Source organism: Nuphar pumila, chromosome 16 (genome assembly GCF_984573655.1).
Source record: "Nuphar pumila chromosome 16, dmNupPumi1.hap1.1, whole genome shotgun sequence".
NCBI lineage: Eukaryota > Viridiplantae > Streptophyta > Magnoliopsida > Nymphaeales > Nymphaeaceae > Nuphar > Nuphar pumila.
Genome location: NC_143264.1, coordinates 65,922,367 through 65,939,826, shown reverse-complemented (window position 1 = coordinate 65,939,826; position 17,460 = coordinate 65,922,367). Strand labels below are relative to the sequence as shown.

The window sequence follows — 17,460 nt, the reverse complement described above, 5'->3', positions numbered from 1 at the left end:
AATGGGAGGCACAGTAGATCCCTGAGCAACTGTCAACACGTTCCCACTAGGTTCTGCATTGGTTTCCATGGGCTCACACTCATCCATCACTGTGTGACATGGAGCAGAGTTATCCATTTCTAGCTGATCAAATAATTCATTCGTTAGCCACGGCTGATAGCTTTCTTCCTCCTTAGTAACCCTTGCTTCTTTGTTCAAGATCTGAACATTGTTCTCATCAAAGACGACGTTTCGTGAGATTTTAATGCGTCGAGTGTCTGGATCATAGCATCGATATCCTTTATACTCTTCAGCATACCCAACAAACCTGCATCTACAAGCTTTATCCTGAAATTTGTTACGTTGGGAACTGTCAATGTGAACATAGCATACACATCCAAACACTCGTAGTTGACTGTATTGAGGTTGGGTACCAAACAACACGAAATAAGGAGTCAAATTATTCAACATTTTCATCGGTAAACGATTTATTACATAAACCGCAGAGTGGAAAGCTTCTGTCCAAAGGCTTAAAGGAATATGAGTGTCATGCAGCATACTTAGGGCACTTTCAACAATATGACGATGTTTTCTTTCCGCGACCCCATTTTGTTGTGGTGTGTGTGGGCAAGATATTCTACGCCTTATCCCGTTGTTTTGAAGAAATTCAGTAAATTCCTTTGATAGATACTCTCCCCCTCCGTCACACTGGAATTGTTGAATACTTGTCGAGAATTGATTGACAACAAGAGCATGAAATAAACGAAAGAATTTGAATACCTCAGACTTGTATTTCATAAAATAAATCCAAGTATATCTGGAATAACTATCAATGAATGTGACATAGTAGCGACTACCAGACAAAGAGGGTTGTGGAGCAGGTCCCCAAACATCAGAATGAATAAGTTCAAAAGGAAAAGAAGCTCTTTCATTTATTGAATTGAAGGGAAGTACATGACTCTTACACAACTAACAACTAGAACAAAGAAAACCATCAACCTTATTATGCGGACTTGATCTTGAAATAAGACCACTTGACACAATCTTCTCAAGAGAAGAATTATTACAATGACCCAAACGACAATGCCAAATATTTGGCTTATTGTACGAAGACAAACTCAAACAATCCTTAGATGAATCCAATTTGAATGGTTGACCAATTGACGATTTTGATCCAGCTCTACGAACAAGTGAAGAAGTCTCTTTGAGGATATACATATTTCCCTTTCGCTCTCCCTCAACGAGCGTCTTCTTCGTGAGTGGATCCTTGACACAGACAGAAGAAGGAGTAAATTCGACGCAAGAATGAATGTCATCAACCAATTTAGAAACAGAAATGATATTTTTGACAATATTAGGGGAATGAAAAACATTGGACAATTTCAGGGAACCATCGGAAAGAGGAATATTCACGTTTCCAGTGTAAGTTATTGGATGGAGAGCTCCATCTCCAGTTTTAATACTTGCATTTCCATGATAAGGGATAGGTTTCAAAATCTTACCAATATCACCTGTCACGTGGGCTGCAACTCCAGAATCAATATACCAAGTTCCCTGATCACCCTGTTTGAAATTCAATCCTGACAAAGCTGATATTAAAAGACTCTTGACATTGTCTTCATCCCATTGAGTTCCTCCAGCTTTTCCCTTGCTTGACGATCCTGTGACATTCATTTTCCCTTTGTTTTGCGGGTTGTGCCAACAATTTGCCTTGATATGTCCCTTTTTGTTGCACAAATAGCAAGTTGGAACATTTTTGAAATTATGATTTCCCGAAAAACTACTTGACGGCATGCTAGGCATGGGCAACAATCCACGCCCCCCTTGATTATTTCTTATCTGCCCATGTCTTCCTCGGAAGTGGCCACGTCCTCTCCCTGAATTTGTCCCTGTAAACAATACTTCTTGGCTTCCTGAATTGTTGCCTACATCTTCTCCTTTAATGGAAATTTCATATTGTAGTAATTTTGCCCGGAGATCCTCAAAGTTAGGAAGTGAAGGAAGACACAAGAGAGATGTTACCAACATATGATAATCTGATCCAAGCCCGTTTAGCGCTTGTTGAACTTTGTCCTTATCAGAAATCACACAGCCCACCATAGCCAATTGATCTGTGGTGATCTTCACCTTGTTCATATACTCTGTAGCAGTCATGCTTTCTTTCTTTAGGAGTTGAAACTCCCTCTTCAAATGCATAATTCTTGCCTCTGAGATTTGAGAATAGGTCTTCGCAAGTTGTTCCCACAGCTCCATTGCTGAGCACTCATCTGGAATACCTACAAGAACCTCTTGCGAAAGAGTAGAGGTAATGTAGGCTACAACAGCTTGATCTCGTTTTCTCCAAGTGGGGAATTCAAGATTTCGAATCAACTTGTTAGAAGTCTCTCCCTTATCGTCCATAATTTCCTGCACAATAAATTCTGATGGTGCAGAGATCGTTCCATCTAGGTGGCCATAGAGATCGAGGCTCTTAATGAAAGGCAGTATTTGCCTCTTCCAGGTTAAATAATTATTGTTATTCAGTTTGTCTGAGATAAGTTGTCCTAGAAAACTAGATGGCAGGGTAACAGAATCCATGAAAACTGAACTATAAGTTGCTGACTGCTGACAAACACTTAATGAATGACTTTAGATCTGAAATAAATTCAGACCAGATTAAATTAAGAATAAAGAATAAAGGAATAGGGAAGAAATAAAAATCTGATTCGCTTCAGATTTGAAGTGAACTTAGATCTAACCGTGACAAACGAAGGAACAGCAGTAACTAAGAAAACAGATCTGATCGTTGGATTAGATCTGATCTTCAGATCTGACTCTGACAGACGAAGGAACAACAGTAACTAAGAAAACAAATCTGATCTTTAGATTAGATCTGATCTTGACTTCAGACTGGAATGAAATGGGATGCAGTCAGAAATAGAAAATGGAAAAGAGGATAGATTGAAGAACCTGAAAGGAGAAATAGATCTGATCTTCAGATCTGACCGTGACAGACGAAGGAACAACAGTAACTAAGAAAACAGATCTGATCTTTGGATTAGATCTGATCTTGATTTCAGACTGGAATGAAAGAGGATGCAGACAGAAATAAAAAAAGAAAAGGAGGTAGATTGAAGAACCTGAAAGGAGAAACACCTGGGACGTTGATCTCGCTGGATAGCCCTAGACGGAACAGCACCTGCAGTGTCGATCTTGCTAGACACGCCCTTCGGAGTCGATTCACTGTGCAGAAGCCTGCTCTGATACCATGTTAGAATGGCCCACTCGATCTTGTTAGACACGTGAGAGAGAGAGAGATAGCTGCGGCAGCAAAGGGGGACATCAATAATGAAGTCGTGCCCTACTTTATGTTTATATATACATATACAAAACAGTAACTGGGTTGGACCAAGTATTTGGATCCATACCCAGACATAACATTACAAGTTACATTGGAGCACCGACCCACACTGGAAAACCCGATCCAGTTTATGATACAGTCTACAGTCTTAATACAACCCTTATTATAACGCCCCAAAAATCCAGGACTTATAACTTTTTACAAAAAATTTGAAAGCTTCGAAATCAGTCATTTTTTTTCCAGAGTTTTAAAAGTAGCTTAGTGAAAAATGATATTTGAAATAGCAAGTCAATGGACCTTGGGGGCATTACAACGCAACTTTCTTTCGCAACAGATTTGAAACTCCGTACATTTAATAAACCAAATAGATTCTGAAATGCACTTTTTAATAATTTAAGACTTGTACAAAGGAGGAGTTTTTAAGAAAGCTTTTATGCAAATTTACCAAACTGTTTTCAGGAGCAAAATGTTAGGAAAAGAGTCTCATCTTGATTTCATCACGCCATCGTACCATCATAGTTCGTACGGATCCAATTATCACTTGTGACCATAAAATGAGTCAGTTTCACGAAAAACTGGTAGGTGCAAAAATGAGACAATATGAAACTGAAATAAACAATTTTAATAAGAAATAAGTTACGTCTAGCATGATTAGTTGACTTATTCAAGCAAATAAGCTATCTCTAGCATGAATAATAGATTATGCAAATGAAAAATTGAGTATGCAACCCCGTAAGTATCTCCAATGTGAGCAATTAATTATAAAATCAAGTGAGCTATTAACTATCACAAGGTAAAAGCTCATTCATTACAATATATATGCAATTTCACAAGTAGATACATTAATCATAAGATGCAAACAAGCAATTCTATTAATCACAGGGTGTAAACAATTCCTAAACTATAAACTATAAGCAATTTCACCACAAACACTTCATTTAATCACAAGATATAAGTAGCTTATAAGACAAAACACTAGTCCTAATTATAAACAGTTCGTAGATTACAAGCTCGTAGATTACAAGCTGTAAACAGTTACATTAGTCATAAGAGATTCGAGCCAACAGGTACTGTGAACAAGATGTTTATTGTTTCGATATTAGCTGACAAACAACTGAGACTAGTGCGGGGGTCTATTATGCCATGTATTTTAATTACCCCGAATAGCTAATTGAGTCCGCTATTAAGGAGACGGACAATGACCGAGAGAGAATTCCCCAAAGGCATTCATAGACAACGGATGCATCATATGTAACGACCCCAACTCATCCCCTCGAAAATGCGATTTTTTTTTTTTTGATGTAAAAATATTCCCAGAGACCTGGGGCCTTTACAGTTCCACTCACCGCTGGATAACCACACACCACGATAGAGCTTACACTTATCTTCCAAACCAACATCAAATCATTATTCATTTATTGAAAAACTGATAAACATGTCTAGAGACACTTGCATAATGAATTATTGAAAGTGAAACATCAATTAATAGAACAAAAAAGGAAAACAAAAGTAAAGCCATGATGTCCTTCTAAGATGTATCCAGCAAGTGCGTAACACCCGTGACTTGCCCAGACACCAGTCGCTTCAATGAGTTCCTGCTCCTGTGAAAAACCATAAAAAAGAGGGGTCAGAAATCCAAAGGATTCTGCGTACAGATCCCTCTAATGAAAATAAATGAGCATAAAGAACACAAGTACAATTTTATGCAATTCTCCTTGAGGAAAAACAATTATTACATCTACTCAATCCAACTTAAGCATCCATGCAACATCATTTAAGTATGCATAAACTTTCATCAATAACAGGTATTCACTTCGAGTAAGCAGGGTATTCTACATACATTAAAAAGTAACCATCACCCATCAACAACATATATCAGGGAAAAGAAACAGACCATGCCTGATCTAATGCATAGCAAAATTATGCATGATATATGTGTAATGTATGAACACCTTATTTTCTTTTATTTAAGTTCATGTTTCCATATGCATGCCCTATTAAATGCATACAATTTTAAGTTCCTCTTTTTAATTCCATCGCCCGCGGATACACCAAACGGGTAAAATCCCCGAGGTCAAGTTAGGTTCCCAGGGTAGCTTAGCACACAATTTATATTTTATTACTGGGTTTCAACTTAGTTCTCGACCGAATCACCTTCGGAACATTAAACCTCCACATCTAATGTCGGGGACACAAGGGACACCCCACGCCCACAAGTGTCACTTTCTTGGTACCATAACCTCACAGCTGTGACTAACACACTACTCCCGGGTAAAGTGGCGGATTCTCCCTAAAACCGTGGCCAGGAGAAGAACCTCAATATCGGGTTCAGGGGCAACAACGCACACGTAGTTTTTGTATCCTCACAGTCTCCCCAAGACCGGATAGCTAAGATTCTCATACTCCAGATGAGATATCTCACAATGTATATTACACTGTTCTTGTTTCATTATATTTTTATTAAAGTCGATTCTTTAAGTTTACAACCCCATATGCAAAAGTAAAGTGAAAACCCGCATCCTCCCTTGCGGGAACCCTTACGGGACTCCAGCCCGTGAGGACAACGGGAACAATGTAGTAGTGTGCCCTACCAACTTGTGTGGTTTGAGTGATGCTATTAAACATATCATTTTTACATTCTCACTACGTGTACTACCTCCATCACATATGGGTATCCACCAATACATATCTCCTGTGAGTATGTGCACGCGAATAAACCCCGCAATTTCGCATACTTATGTTAAATGAGACATCAATAGTCTAGTAGAAGCATGACTATACATTTTACACGTATACTCATAACACTACTCATTCCCATCAAAATGTACATCTATTAAAAACTCATACTCCTCCTGTCAAACCGAACAATATATCACTGAAGAAGAAAAGCAGGAATCATATATTATTTTTTTTTCTTTTTTTTTAATAAACAAATCCAGCCCAGCCGACCTTGTCGGCTGGGTCTGACAGCATATGCACAGGCCCGGTCTGGGCCTGTGTATGCTGTCAAGACCTAAACAGCATAAAGAAAATCCCCTTTTTGAAATTCTGTATATATATTATTTCTTTTTAATCCTGCGAAACCCAGCCGACCCTATCGGCCGGGCCCAACAGAATACACACAGACCCAGTTTGGGAATGTGTGTGCTGCGAGTAAATAACATCTTACATGTTTAACAACTATTTATGTATATATTTTCCTGTAACATCTGTACCACAAGCCAACAAAAGCAAGTCATTCATCACATGGAATAGACTACAGATTTCTCTCTAATTTAACTATACCATGAAGACATTATTTCGATAATATTCAATCATATGTAAGAAAAATAAAGAAAGCAAGAGTGTGAATGGATAACATGATTTCATGCCCATCTCAAACGAAACTCCATCCTGAAAGAACATGAACTGTACTATCAGCCTAGTGTGATCTCAGCCCACGACAACAAGGTAAAAATAAGCAGGCCAATATACACAGTTGAAGTCTTAAACAAAGCACAAGCTGTATTGTGAAAAGGCAATCCAACATAGGTTCATAAACACCCATTACTTGGTGGAACAACTCAACGTGAACCCGACACGGATGTGTCCCTAATCATATGTAGAGTTCTCCCCCTACTTCCATTTAGACTATTCCAGAATATGCAAGAAGCTACACAGGGTTTTATCCATGGGTCCTAACATAAAAGGAATCCCACTACCGATACCCAGCCCATAGCCCCTTAAGAAAGTTTCTTAACGTAAGCCCACAATTCCAGATTTTTCCTTTACAGACAAACAAAAATTATCACTATTGAAAAACATGCACAAGCTGATCAAATTTATGAAACATACAAAAAAAGAAATGATTAACGTCACATTCGAGTCAAAGATGTCAATGCACTTATCAATGCCAAGCAAGAACATCAGAATACTGAACCTAAAACCCCTTTTTTTTTTCTTCTTTGCTTTACCTGAGATCCCAGGCCAACACCCAGCCGATTGACTGAGTCGGTTGGGCCTGCCCTGGCCCTGCCACAACCAGCACCTGTACCCAACCAACCGGGTCAGTTGGGTCCCTGCCAAAACTAACACCACGCCCAGCCGACTGCGTCGGCTGGGCCTGTCGCCTACCACCATCAACTAAAGTGATGACCCCAAATCCCCTTTATTTTTTTTTCAGGGTTTCCATCCTAAGGAAAAACACAAAATCGAACCAGGGTTTCGATTTCTCATCCATTTCCCTGAGAGGGGACCCGTACCTCTTACGGTGATTTTCCGGTGGCCGGAGACGGCTGTCGCAGAGGGGTGCCGACTGGTGACGCTCCTTCCAACCGCCGTGAAAGGAGATGCTCGAGGGGCCCTTGACGCCTGTGGTTGGCCGGTGATGGGCTCCTTCCTCCGGCGTGCGCACACACAGCGAGAGAGAGAGAGAGAGAGAGAGAGAGAGAGAGAGAGAGAGAGAGAGAGAGATCTTTGGGGAAACAAAAAGCGAGAGGGGGAAACCCACCCGAGAGCCCCCCCTGCTTTTGAAAGGGATAGCCCGGCAAGGTCGGGGCCGAACCTCCCGCCGGCGGCTGCGCCTCAAGGCCTCCTCCCCCATGCGATACCGTTAGGGTTCTCTCTCAGAACCCTAACCTCTGAGTCCCTCTTTTGCTCCAGACTTATCGGGCAACCCTTATCGGGTTGCCCCTTCATCTATTTTTTTTCGTTTCAGATTTTATCGGGCAACCCTTATCGGGTTGCCCCTTACACTTATAAGCCCTGTTACACAAGGCTCGGCTCGGGTCCGGACCCGAGACCCGTAAGCCAACCCCAATGATATGGATCCACAGTTGGATCCAAATGGATCCAACTGTGGATCCCCAGATTAACCTTATAATAAAAAAAAAATTTATTTTATTATTTTTTTTTATTTCCTTTTGGTTGATACTATTTATAAGTGCTTGCCCCTTTATGGGTCCTAGATCCGAAATGTGGATCTAGGCCCAAATTGCCTATTTTTTTTTTCTTGAAATATTTTGTAAGATAAACAAAAATTTAGTAGCAACATTTTTCGGTTTTTACATCATACTTCTGCAGAAGTCTATATCAACCACCTAGGATAATTTTTGGTAGTTTCGTCACCTAATTCCGATGACTGGGGACATCGACTCATTTGCCCGAAGGGTAGTTGTTAACAACCTGTCTATCGGAGTTTTATACCAATCCATCATATCTCTTGATGAAAACAATGGGTTGAATGAGTATGTCAGGTGTTACTTAGCTGAAGACCCATTCTATATGCTCTGGTCTTTCGACCCACTCGATCATCTTGCCTGTGAAGGCAAAAACATCATCATTATGTGATTTCAAACACGTGCCATTGCACGTTCGAGGTAAATATAGACCTCTTATCCTACTCATCGCAGTACGCAGCGTACCTTTTCAAAAGTACAACCACGATGAGAGGGGTCAACTTATTGTGAGGGTGAAAACATCACCATAAGATGATTTCAAAACTCGTGCCATTGCACGTTCGAGGTAAACATAAACCTCTCATCCTACTCATCGTTGTACACAACATACCTATTCAAAAGTACAACCATGATGAGAGGGGTCTAGATTTTTCCAAAAAAATCCCCACAATATTGTTTTGTAAAAATACATGGTGTAATCATTCAAGTTTAAATTTGACATGTTCTGGTCCTTTAGACCGACACGAGCCTCTTGCCTGTTAGGCGAACAACAATATTGCATGATTACAATAATGTGCCAACGCATGTATCGAGGTGACCACAGACCTCTCATCCTACTCATCGTAGTCCATCCATATCGTACATGCCTAAAAGTACGACTACGAAGAGCGGAGTATGGGTTTCTCTAAAAGAAACCCAACAACATAATCTCACAGAAGAAGTGATGCAACAAGTATCTAGTTTGACAAGAAATTTAGTTTGACAAGAAAACTCAACAACAAAGTCTCGCAAAAGAAGTGATGCAACAAATATCTTATTTTGATCATAATCTATCTTTCGAACAGAGGGTACAACACTTGTGCAACTCGCACGTGGCGAGATCGCCACAGATCTCTTATTCGTCTATTGTAGTATCCATATGCATAACTTGCAACACTGGTCTCAATAAATGGGGATAAGGGTTTTTCAAAAGAACCACCCCAAAACACAAGTTCGTGCCCCTCATCGGGGTCATCCGAGTTGTGTCGGATACACAAACAGAAGTGGTAAAGCATATCTACCAAATACTTCGATTCGGGAGACTGGGTTGCGATTGTGCAACAACGACGACTTTTAAAACTTGCTTAACAAGACCACGCATTTGGAAACATAGATTCACTTTAGGACTTCCTTTTTTAAAACAAAAATGCATAAGTGTGACACGTGTCATTTCAAAACAAATGAGCGGTACAGGATACACTCCAGACTGTAATTACGCAAATGTAAGTCACCAAGGAAATGCAAGCCTGTGCATAAAGCAGTGCGACAGTGAGGTGCAAGTAGATCCTTAAAGGGCGAAAATGCGCATTGGGCGTAGGAGTGCGTAAGCAGTGCATGAGGTATGAAATCGTACCTTGGCCAAATAGACATAACAGGAATTGAAAGCATAAGCAAAGCTCGAGGTACGAAACTGTACCTCAACTTAAATAATGCATAAAGCAATGCACGAGGTACGAAACCGTACCTTGGCTAAATAAAGATGTAAGCAAGTAAATGCAAAAGAGCAACTAGCCTGTGCACTAAAGCGCGACGACGAAAGCAAACGACAATAAGTGATGCTTGATCCGTGAAACCGCGTATCAAGCTAAATAGATGCGTAAAGCAAATAAGCTTTTGCACTAAAGCGCGACGACGAAAGCAAATGACAATAAGTGATGCTTGATCCGCGAAACCGCGTATCAAGCTACATAGATGGGTAAAGCAAATAAGCTTGTGCACTAAAGTGCGGTGGCGAAAGCAAATGACAGTAGTGATGCTTAATCCGCGAAACTGCGTATCAAACTAAATAGATGCGTAAAGCAAATAAGCCTGTGCACTAAAGCGCAACGACGAAAGTAAATAACAAGAAACAATGTTTGATACGCGAAACCGCATATCAAACTAAATAAATTGCGTAAGCAAATAGATGCAGAAAGTAAATATCCCGTGCACTGTAGCGCGGTAGCCAAAAGTAAATGATAGAAAGTAAAAAGGACAAGGATCACAAAACTGCGTCCTTGAGTTAAAAAGCGTATATATATATATTTATTCATTTGTTTTAATTCACTTTTTAAATGATTTAACTTAGTTCAGTTCGTCCAAAGTCCATTGCGCAACTTTTTCCTACCTTGGAGAGTCTCGGGGTTGCGCTTGCCTTCGTGTGTACGTAACGAAGGGCTCGGGCTGCGGGGCGTGAGCAAGATCCATCGTGTGAGCTGCAAAAGGCAAAAAGTGATTACTCTAAAATAAAAAAACACGTTGACTCGTGTTAGGGGTCGATCCAAAGAATAGATTGAATGGGAGGCAGGGCGTGCAACCCCTGCCTATCAGCCCATCCGATCAACAGAGAAAAAGGGGCAGGGGGCACAGCCCTGGCCTATCGCACAGACAGAAGGGAGAGGGGCAGGGATACAACCCCTGCCCGTCTCAGCAAAGAGGGGGCGGCAGGGGCGTCGCCCCTGCCTGCCGTCCAGAAAGGAAGGTGATGGCAGAGGCATCACCCTTGCCTGCCGGCTGGCGAGAAAAAGAGAAAGAGAAGGGAAGGGGGTTGTGCCCCTTCCCGCACCCTGATGGTCAACAAGGAAGGGGCACAACCCCTTCCTCGATAACTGAGAGCAAGGGAGCAGGGAGGGGTTCGACCCCTCCCCTGTGAAAATAGGGGAGCAGGATGAGGCTCGGCCCCTCCCCTGAAATCAGAGGGAGCAGGGAGGGGGCTCGGCCCCTCCCCTGTACACAGAGGAAGCAGGGAGGGGGCTCGTCCCCTCCCCTGCCGACCCAACAAGAGAGAGAGAGAGAGAGAGAGAGAGAGAGAGAGAGAGAGAGAGAGAGAGAGAGAGAGAGAGAGAGAGAGAGAGAGAGAGAGACCCTCTCCCTTGACTCACAGAGAGGGAGGAAGGATAAAACCACAAAGAGGGGGAGGGAGATCACCTGAAAGGAGGGTGTCGGGGGTCGCCAGCATCAGGTCTCCTCCGACGAACTAAAGAAGACGAGGGAGAGGAGAAAGAGAGAGTGGGAACAGAGGGTGCCGGCTGAGGTCGGATGCCCGACGAGGCTGCCAGAGAGGGAGGTGGTTGGGTGCTCGGCGAACCAAAACGTGAGAGAGGGAGATGGCAGCGGGGACAGGAGGTCGGGAGGGCTTACCAGAGGGGAGCGAGGGTCGTGCGATAACAGGGAGGGGAGTTGGTGTCGCCGATGGGGTTCCGGTGAACCCAAGGAGTGGAAGAGAGGGTCGGGTGCAGGTGAGTGTGGGTAGAGGATGCCGGCCGGGGAGAGAATGAGAGAGACGGGAGGTGAGAGGTGCTCGCCAGATTGAGCTTGTGAGTGAGACGGGGCTCCGACGAGGGCTCGGGAGAGGGTTGGCTCGAGAGAGAAGAGGGAGGTAGAGAGGGTTTCTCAAGTGAGAAACCCTCGGCCCTCTGTGATTTTTTAAAGGCACGAGGGGTGTTTTAACAGGGTTTGGATCCGGGTCGGATCCAGATCTGACCCGGGTCCAATTTCTTTTTTCAAAAACATGGGTTTTACACTTATTGCCAGATGATAAAAGTTGAGTAGTGGTGATCATTCCAAATAGAATATGGCCTGTACATGCACTCAAGTGTGCCCAAACATGCGTGCACATGCTTCCTAAAACTATCTAGTTAGACACTAAGGATTATTTAGCAATTAACACAAGGGTCATGAGATGCATATCTATCATACTGCGTCATGGTCCCTGTTGTGTATTGGATTTCACATCAGGCTATAAGTAGGATCTCAATCATATGTTCTCAACCCACATAATGTGCTATTACTCTGAATTTCATGGAATGATTCTCAAATAACGAGGCCAGCATTGTTGTCTAGAGCCTGTTAAATTGTCCATGTAGATAGCTTTTAACATGGGGTTCCATCATATGCAGTTTTCCATTATTGTTCACTGAACCTTTTGTTCATGCAAAGCCATTCCTGTGAAAATATCTCAAAAAAGAGATAAAGTGTGCGATAAGCACAACACCACCAATGTGCACAAATGCACAAGAACACTTAGAACAAATGTACACGAAGGTACAATAAAGAAACTCAAATGCACAAAGGCATACAAAATATAAAGAATTTTATTGAGAAGAATGGAGAACAAAAGCTCCAAGAAGTGAGTTTTACAAAGGGGGAACTCCCCTATTTATAAGAAGCAAGGAGCCTTGGAGGGGCTCCACTAGCTGTTGGAGCCCCTCCAACGGTTAGAATTCTAACCGTTGGAGAGGCTCAACAGCTAGTGTTGAGCCCCCTCCAAGTTGACTTTGAGTCAACAAAAAGAAAAAATAAAAAATGAAGAGAAAAAAGAAAAAGAAGAAAAAGTAAAAATACAAAAAATATTACAACATATTCATAATTATGAATATGCGCAAAAGGAAGGGAAATGACTAAAATACCCTTGCGGGTTTTACAAGAAAAAAAGGAAACATATATATTTACATATATATATAAAGAGAGATACATATACATATATACATCATGTATATATGTATATGTATCTCTCTTTATATATATATGTAAATATTTACATAAGAGAGATACATTTTAACAATTCCTTTGTCCAATTTTGTTATTCCTAGGGGCACTTGCAAGTGCACTGAACTATTTATATACTACTTGCATGTACCGTGCCCTTGTCATGCCTATTAACATACGGATATGAGATAGTAGGCCCTTTCTATGTATCATAAGACAAATTTGATACTTAAACATGCAGTAAGCACAGACACATGTACACAATTTACATGATATTCAGATGACGGCAGTGGTCCATGGGGTTAATAATTATACTCAAATGTAATGCAAGGGAGAGCACAATTGAATAGTTTATGTTTTCTCTTTAAAGGGGCTACAAGGGCATACATATACTGGCAAATGCTTGAAACAGATTTTTTCTATTAGGACTTATTTCATAATTTCCTTCTAGGATTTAAGTGGTGGAACCCTGGTTGCTGTTGATGGACTTGACTCTACGCTATTTGCTCTAGAGGTATGTGGAAAACAGTCTTTCTGGTTATCTTTGCAAATAGTTTTGCCACTCGCTTGTGCTTTTTTGGTTCTTTTCTTGACTTAGAATGTTTAATGATACCTATATGCTTTTGGGCTTATATGCACAGTTGAACCCTGATAAGGCCAGGGAAGAGTTTCGTAGTGCAACCCAGAAAAATGGAGGCAGTGGAGTCAAAGATTTCATGGACAGTATGGGCCTTGGAGTACTGGTTGAGCAGGTAAAGATTGCAGTTTCTCAGTGAAGATGTTGAAGTGACTCTGTATCCCCTGCCTTACTGAACTTATTGACATGGATATTGCATTTTCACCAATGTAAATTATGGTTTATTCTTCATTTAATGTATAATGAGGTGAATTCCAATACTTTATACTGTTAATGCTAACACAAAGTTCAATACCATATATTTTTAAGCATTATTAGGCTGCACGTCTATGCTTGGAGCCATACTGCTTGTGTTGTATGTGCCTGATATTTTTCTTTTCCTTCTCTTTTGTGACGTCATTATTCATTGCTGGCTTGTCATTTCATTCACGTGCTACTTCTCTTTTCCTTGAACTGTACCTTTTGTTTTTATGAATAAAATCTCGCAAAGTGCATTATTCTGATTAGGATGCAACTGATTTTTTGTTTGTTTTATGCAACAGAAGATTAGAGTCATGCAATGTGAATACCTTATTTTCTTATATACAGGTTTGAGCTTTGATAGTGCAGTCAAGTCACTACATATGAAGAAGTATATTAGTGCATTTATGAATTTGCCTTAATTACAAGGAGAACAGAGATTGGGAGAAAGCATTTGTCTCCCATGTAAAGTAAGTCATGGTTGGATCATGTCACTGGCCCAAGATATTCTCTCTAATACTCTCATGCACCCTACATTGAACCAGTAATCCCACCAAACCAAGTTATATCAGGAAAAAAAGACTCATTTGGAGTCAGAGTATTGGATCTCTATTTACAAAATCAGGACTGAGCTGAAAACCTAGTTCTTTCAAAATGTGGCTGAGTCTCTCATTGGTCATTCTATGTTCACTATGCCTGTATTATTTAATGTATAGCAAATCCAACATTTGGTTCTTCAAATCTGCCCATTGGAAGATTCACTCTTTAAATGTACGATCCAAAAGAATCTTCCTCTTCCCTTTCTGTTCTTGTTCTGGGCATTGAATCGTATTAGTACGTGACAGAAACCCAACAAAAGGTTTATAACCAAACCGAGACAGCAAGAAGATTAGAAAAGAAAGAGTTGAGTTCTTGTTACAGTAGCTAAGAAGGTACACTCTGAAGGAGATTTTGTAAGCGGATTAATTTGATGATTGGAAGATGTTTTCGGTAAGGAGAAATCCAATATCATTCCCTGCTTGATTTAGAGAATCTTTCTGTTCCTTCAATAGTTACCAATGTAGACTAAGGAGAAAGGTCTGCCTAGTTTATGCCAGCACACAATGGTCAAGAAAACCGACTTCAATATCCAATTTACTTGAGCTGAAGCATGTTCAGTACTTCATAACCATGCCTTTGCACTTATATTGTTTGATCTGCTTGGAAATACATGATTATATGGAAATTATTCATCCATTCCATGTGGAAATGGGAAGCCACATGCATTCGCATGTAATACATGCATATGTACAAATGTCCTTGCATGCAGACATATATACTTACCTATATATAGGGTTTATCTAATGTTAAACCTTTTATATTAGTGTTAGCAATGTTTTCTTTTGGAAAAAGTAGAATCAGATTTATTGAATTATAAGGGCCTGTTTGGAATCTCAGCACTGGGATGGGCATTTATGCATTTGGTGTTCCCGAGGCAAAATCTTGGTCAAACTCCCATGGTGGTCCCGTTTGGAATCTCGGTGCTAGGATGGGCGTTTATGCATTTGGGATGGGAAGTGAGGCCCTTTCTCCTTTGTATTTACACTAAATGATGGATTTGGCAGCTACCTGGTAGCTGGCAAAGCAGCTGCCACTTCCTCAAATGCATAAACTCTATAAACGCCCATCCCAGCTACCGATCCCAAACAGGCCCTAAAAGAAAGTGATATAGTTCCATATCTATGGATATAGGAGTGAACTGCTGTGGCCATGTAGGACACAACCACTGGATAATATTAGTTTTTTCTAATGACATAAATACACTATTTTTATATTCATGCAAAATTTATGTTACTAAAATCTATTTTTTTCTGTCTTCAACAATTTTTTATATTTGTTTTTTAAAAAATGTCCCAATATTTTCCCAAAATCTGTAGAAAATTAATCTTATGTAGCCAATATTTTGAAAATCATGATGAGATGGATTTAACAGAGTTCACTTAAAGCACTTTTAGTGGACACTAACAACGCTCTTGGATATTACAAAAGCATGGGATTAGGGAAACCTCAATGAGAAAGAAGAGAGAAGGGAGAGAAAACATCAAAACTTCATTACCAAGCATATGAGAAAAAATTACATCTTAAAGGGGACATCCCCTCTTGGTTACACTACAAGACAAAAATAGTTGACTGTCTAACTTCCTACTAAAATACAACACTGCCTTTCATAAATAATCTTATGTACAAACATAGTGAAGGTAGCACAAGAACTAAAAATACATAAGGTACAACCACATATTACTCAACATTGGACACACACACGTGCAAGCATGTCTATATGTATGTGTGTGTTTATCTGAGTACATTTATGCCTATAACTGTGCATATCTAACATGTTACTTTTATGATTCATCGCAAACCTTGTACAAGATTGTAGAAGTATGTCATATGTTACCAAGGAGGCTGATGAAATCACGATTAGTTGCAAGACTCCTCTCTCTCTCTCTCAAATAAGTAATGGAGAACTGAAATAGTATCAATATTCAGGAGTAGACTTGTTAAATATATTCGTAAAACATCAATGTAGATTTCGTTTAATACAATGTCCATCTATGATTGTAGTGTCTTCTATTGTGCTCTTACTGCTATGGTTACCGTTAGTCACAATTTGGTGAGCATACTTCAACCTTGATGTCTAATGAAGAGATTTTCCATGGGGCTTGCTGGTTCCTTTATATGAAATAAAAACTATAAATGTCTAGTAAAGGTTTTACTGATGCTTAGCAACTTCAGGTGTAACTACTGAAGACTATCTAAAATTAGTTTGTATAGTTGACCTGTCTATCAGCTTCTACTTTGTTCTTTGCTGAATCTTCTTATTCATGCAAGTTTGTGCATCATTTTAGGTATCTGATTGGTTTTGTGTTCTCTGTTTTCTTACTGTACTTACATTGTGTCCCATGCCGGTCAAGTTAGGGGAACTAAAACTGGGAGAATTGCTTGATACCCCTCCTCCTGGGTTGGATGAAGCAATTGCAATATCTAAGGTCTGCTGCTTTTACTCTTTTGAATGTTCTCTTTATGGATTCTTTAGCCTCTCTCTCTCTCTATATATATATATATATATCATAGTCACAAATATTGCCAAGATTTTGAAAATCTCACAATATTTTTGCGAACCATATTATTCCCGATTATAACGTGATATTTTCAAAATCTCGGAACTTATGAATATATCACGATTATTATTTAAAATCATGGACAGAAATTTATAAAAGGGAAGTTTCATACCTTTGGCTCTCTTTAAAATCCGTCCCTTCCATAAAGAAATATAAAAGGGTGCCTATGTGGACACCCATCTTTGGATAGCAATCTTGTGTTTCCAATGCTTAAAGAGACAAACATTAAAAGAAAAGAAAAGCTGGCTACATGGCAATCAATGTAAAGGCATCCTTTCTGCCTTCCCAATGCCTACTTGAAAAGGAGAGTGGCCTCTCTTAAATAGAGAAAAGAGGGGTCTCTTTTTTCTCTCTTGATCGATATGGGACTATTCCCTCCTCTCATTCGAAAACTTGAATTATTTTACGTATTAAATTTCACACAACCAACGTAGTTAGAACTTT

At 40.2% G+C, this 17,460-nt stretch overlaps 1 protein-coding gene across 4 annotated transcripts in view; it reads left to right on the top strand.

Moving 5' to 3' along the window:
* The window catches only part of LOC149813393 (P-loop containing nucleoside triphosphate hydrolases superfamily protein), a 146,101-nt gene that overhangs the window by 31,725 nt on the left and 96,916 nt on the right, over positions 1-17,460 (top strand). For all 4 annotated transcript variants that reach the window (XR_016428224.1, XM_089991251.1, XM_089991250.1 and 1 more), the window contains exons 3-5: positions 13,433-13,495; positions 13,623-13,733; positions 16,810-16,884. Coding sequence is in view for 3 of the 4 variants with exons in the window: in XM_089991251.1 (XP_089847377.1) it covers positions 13,433-13,495; positions 13,623-13,733; positions 16,810-16,884 (249 nt within the window). In the remaining variant the exon portion in view is untranslated. The remainder of the gene's footprint in view (positions 1-13,432; positions 13,496-13,622; positions 13,734-16,809; positions 16,885-17,460) is intronic.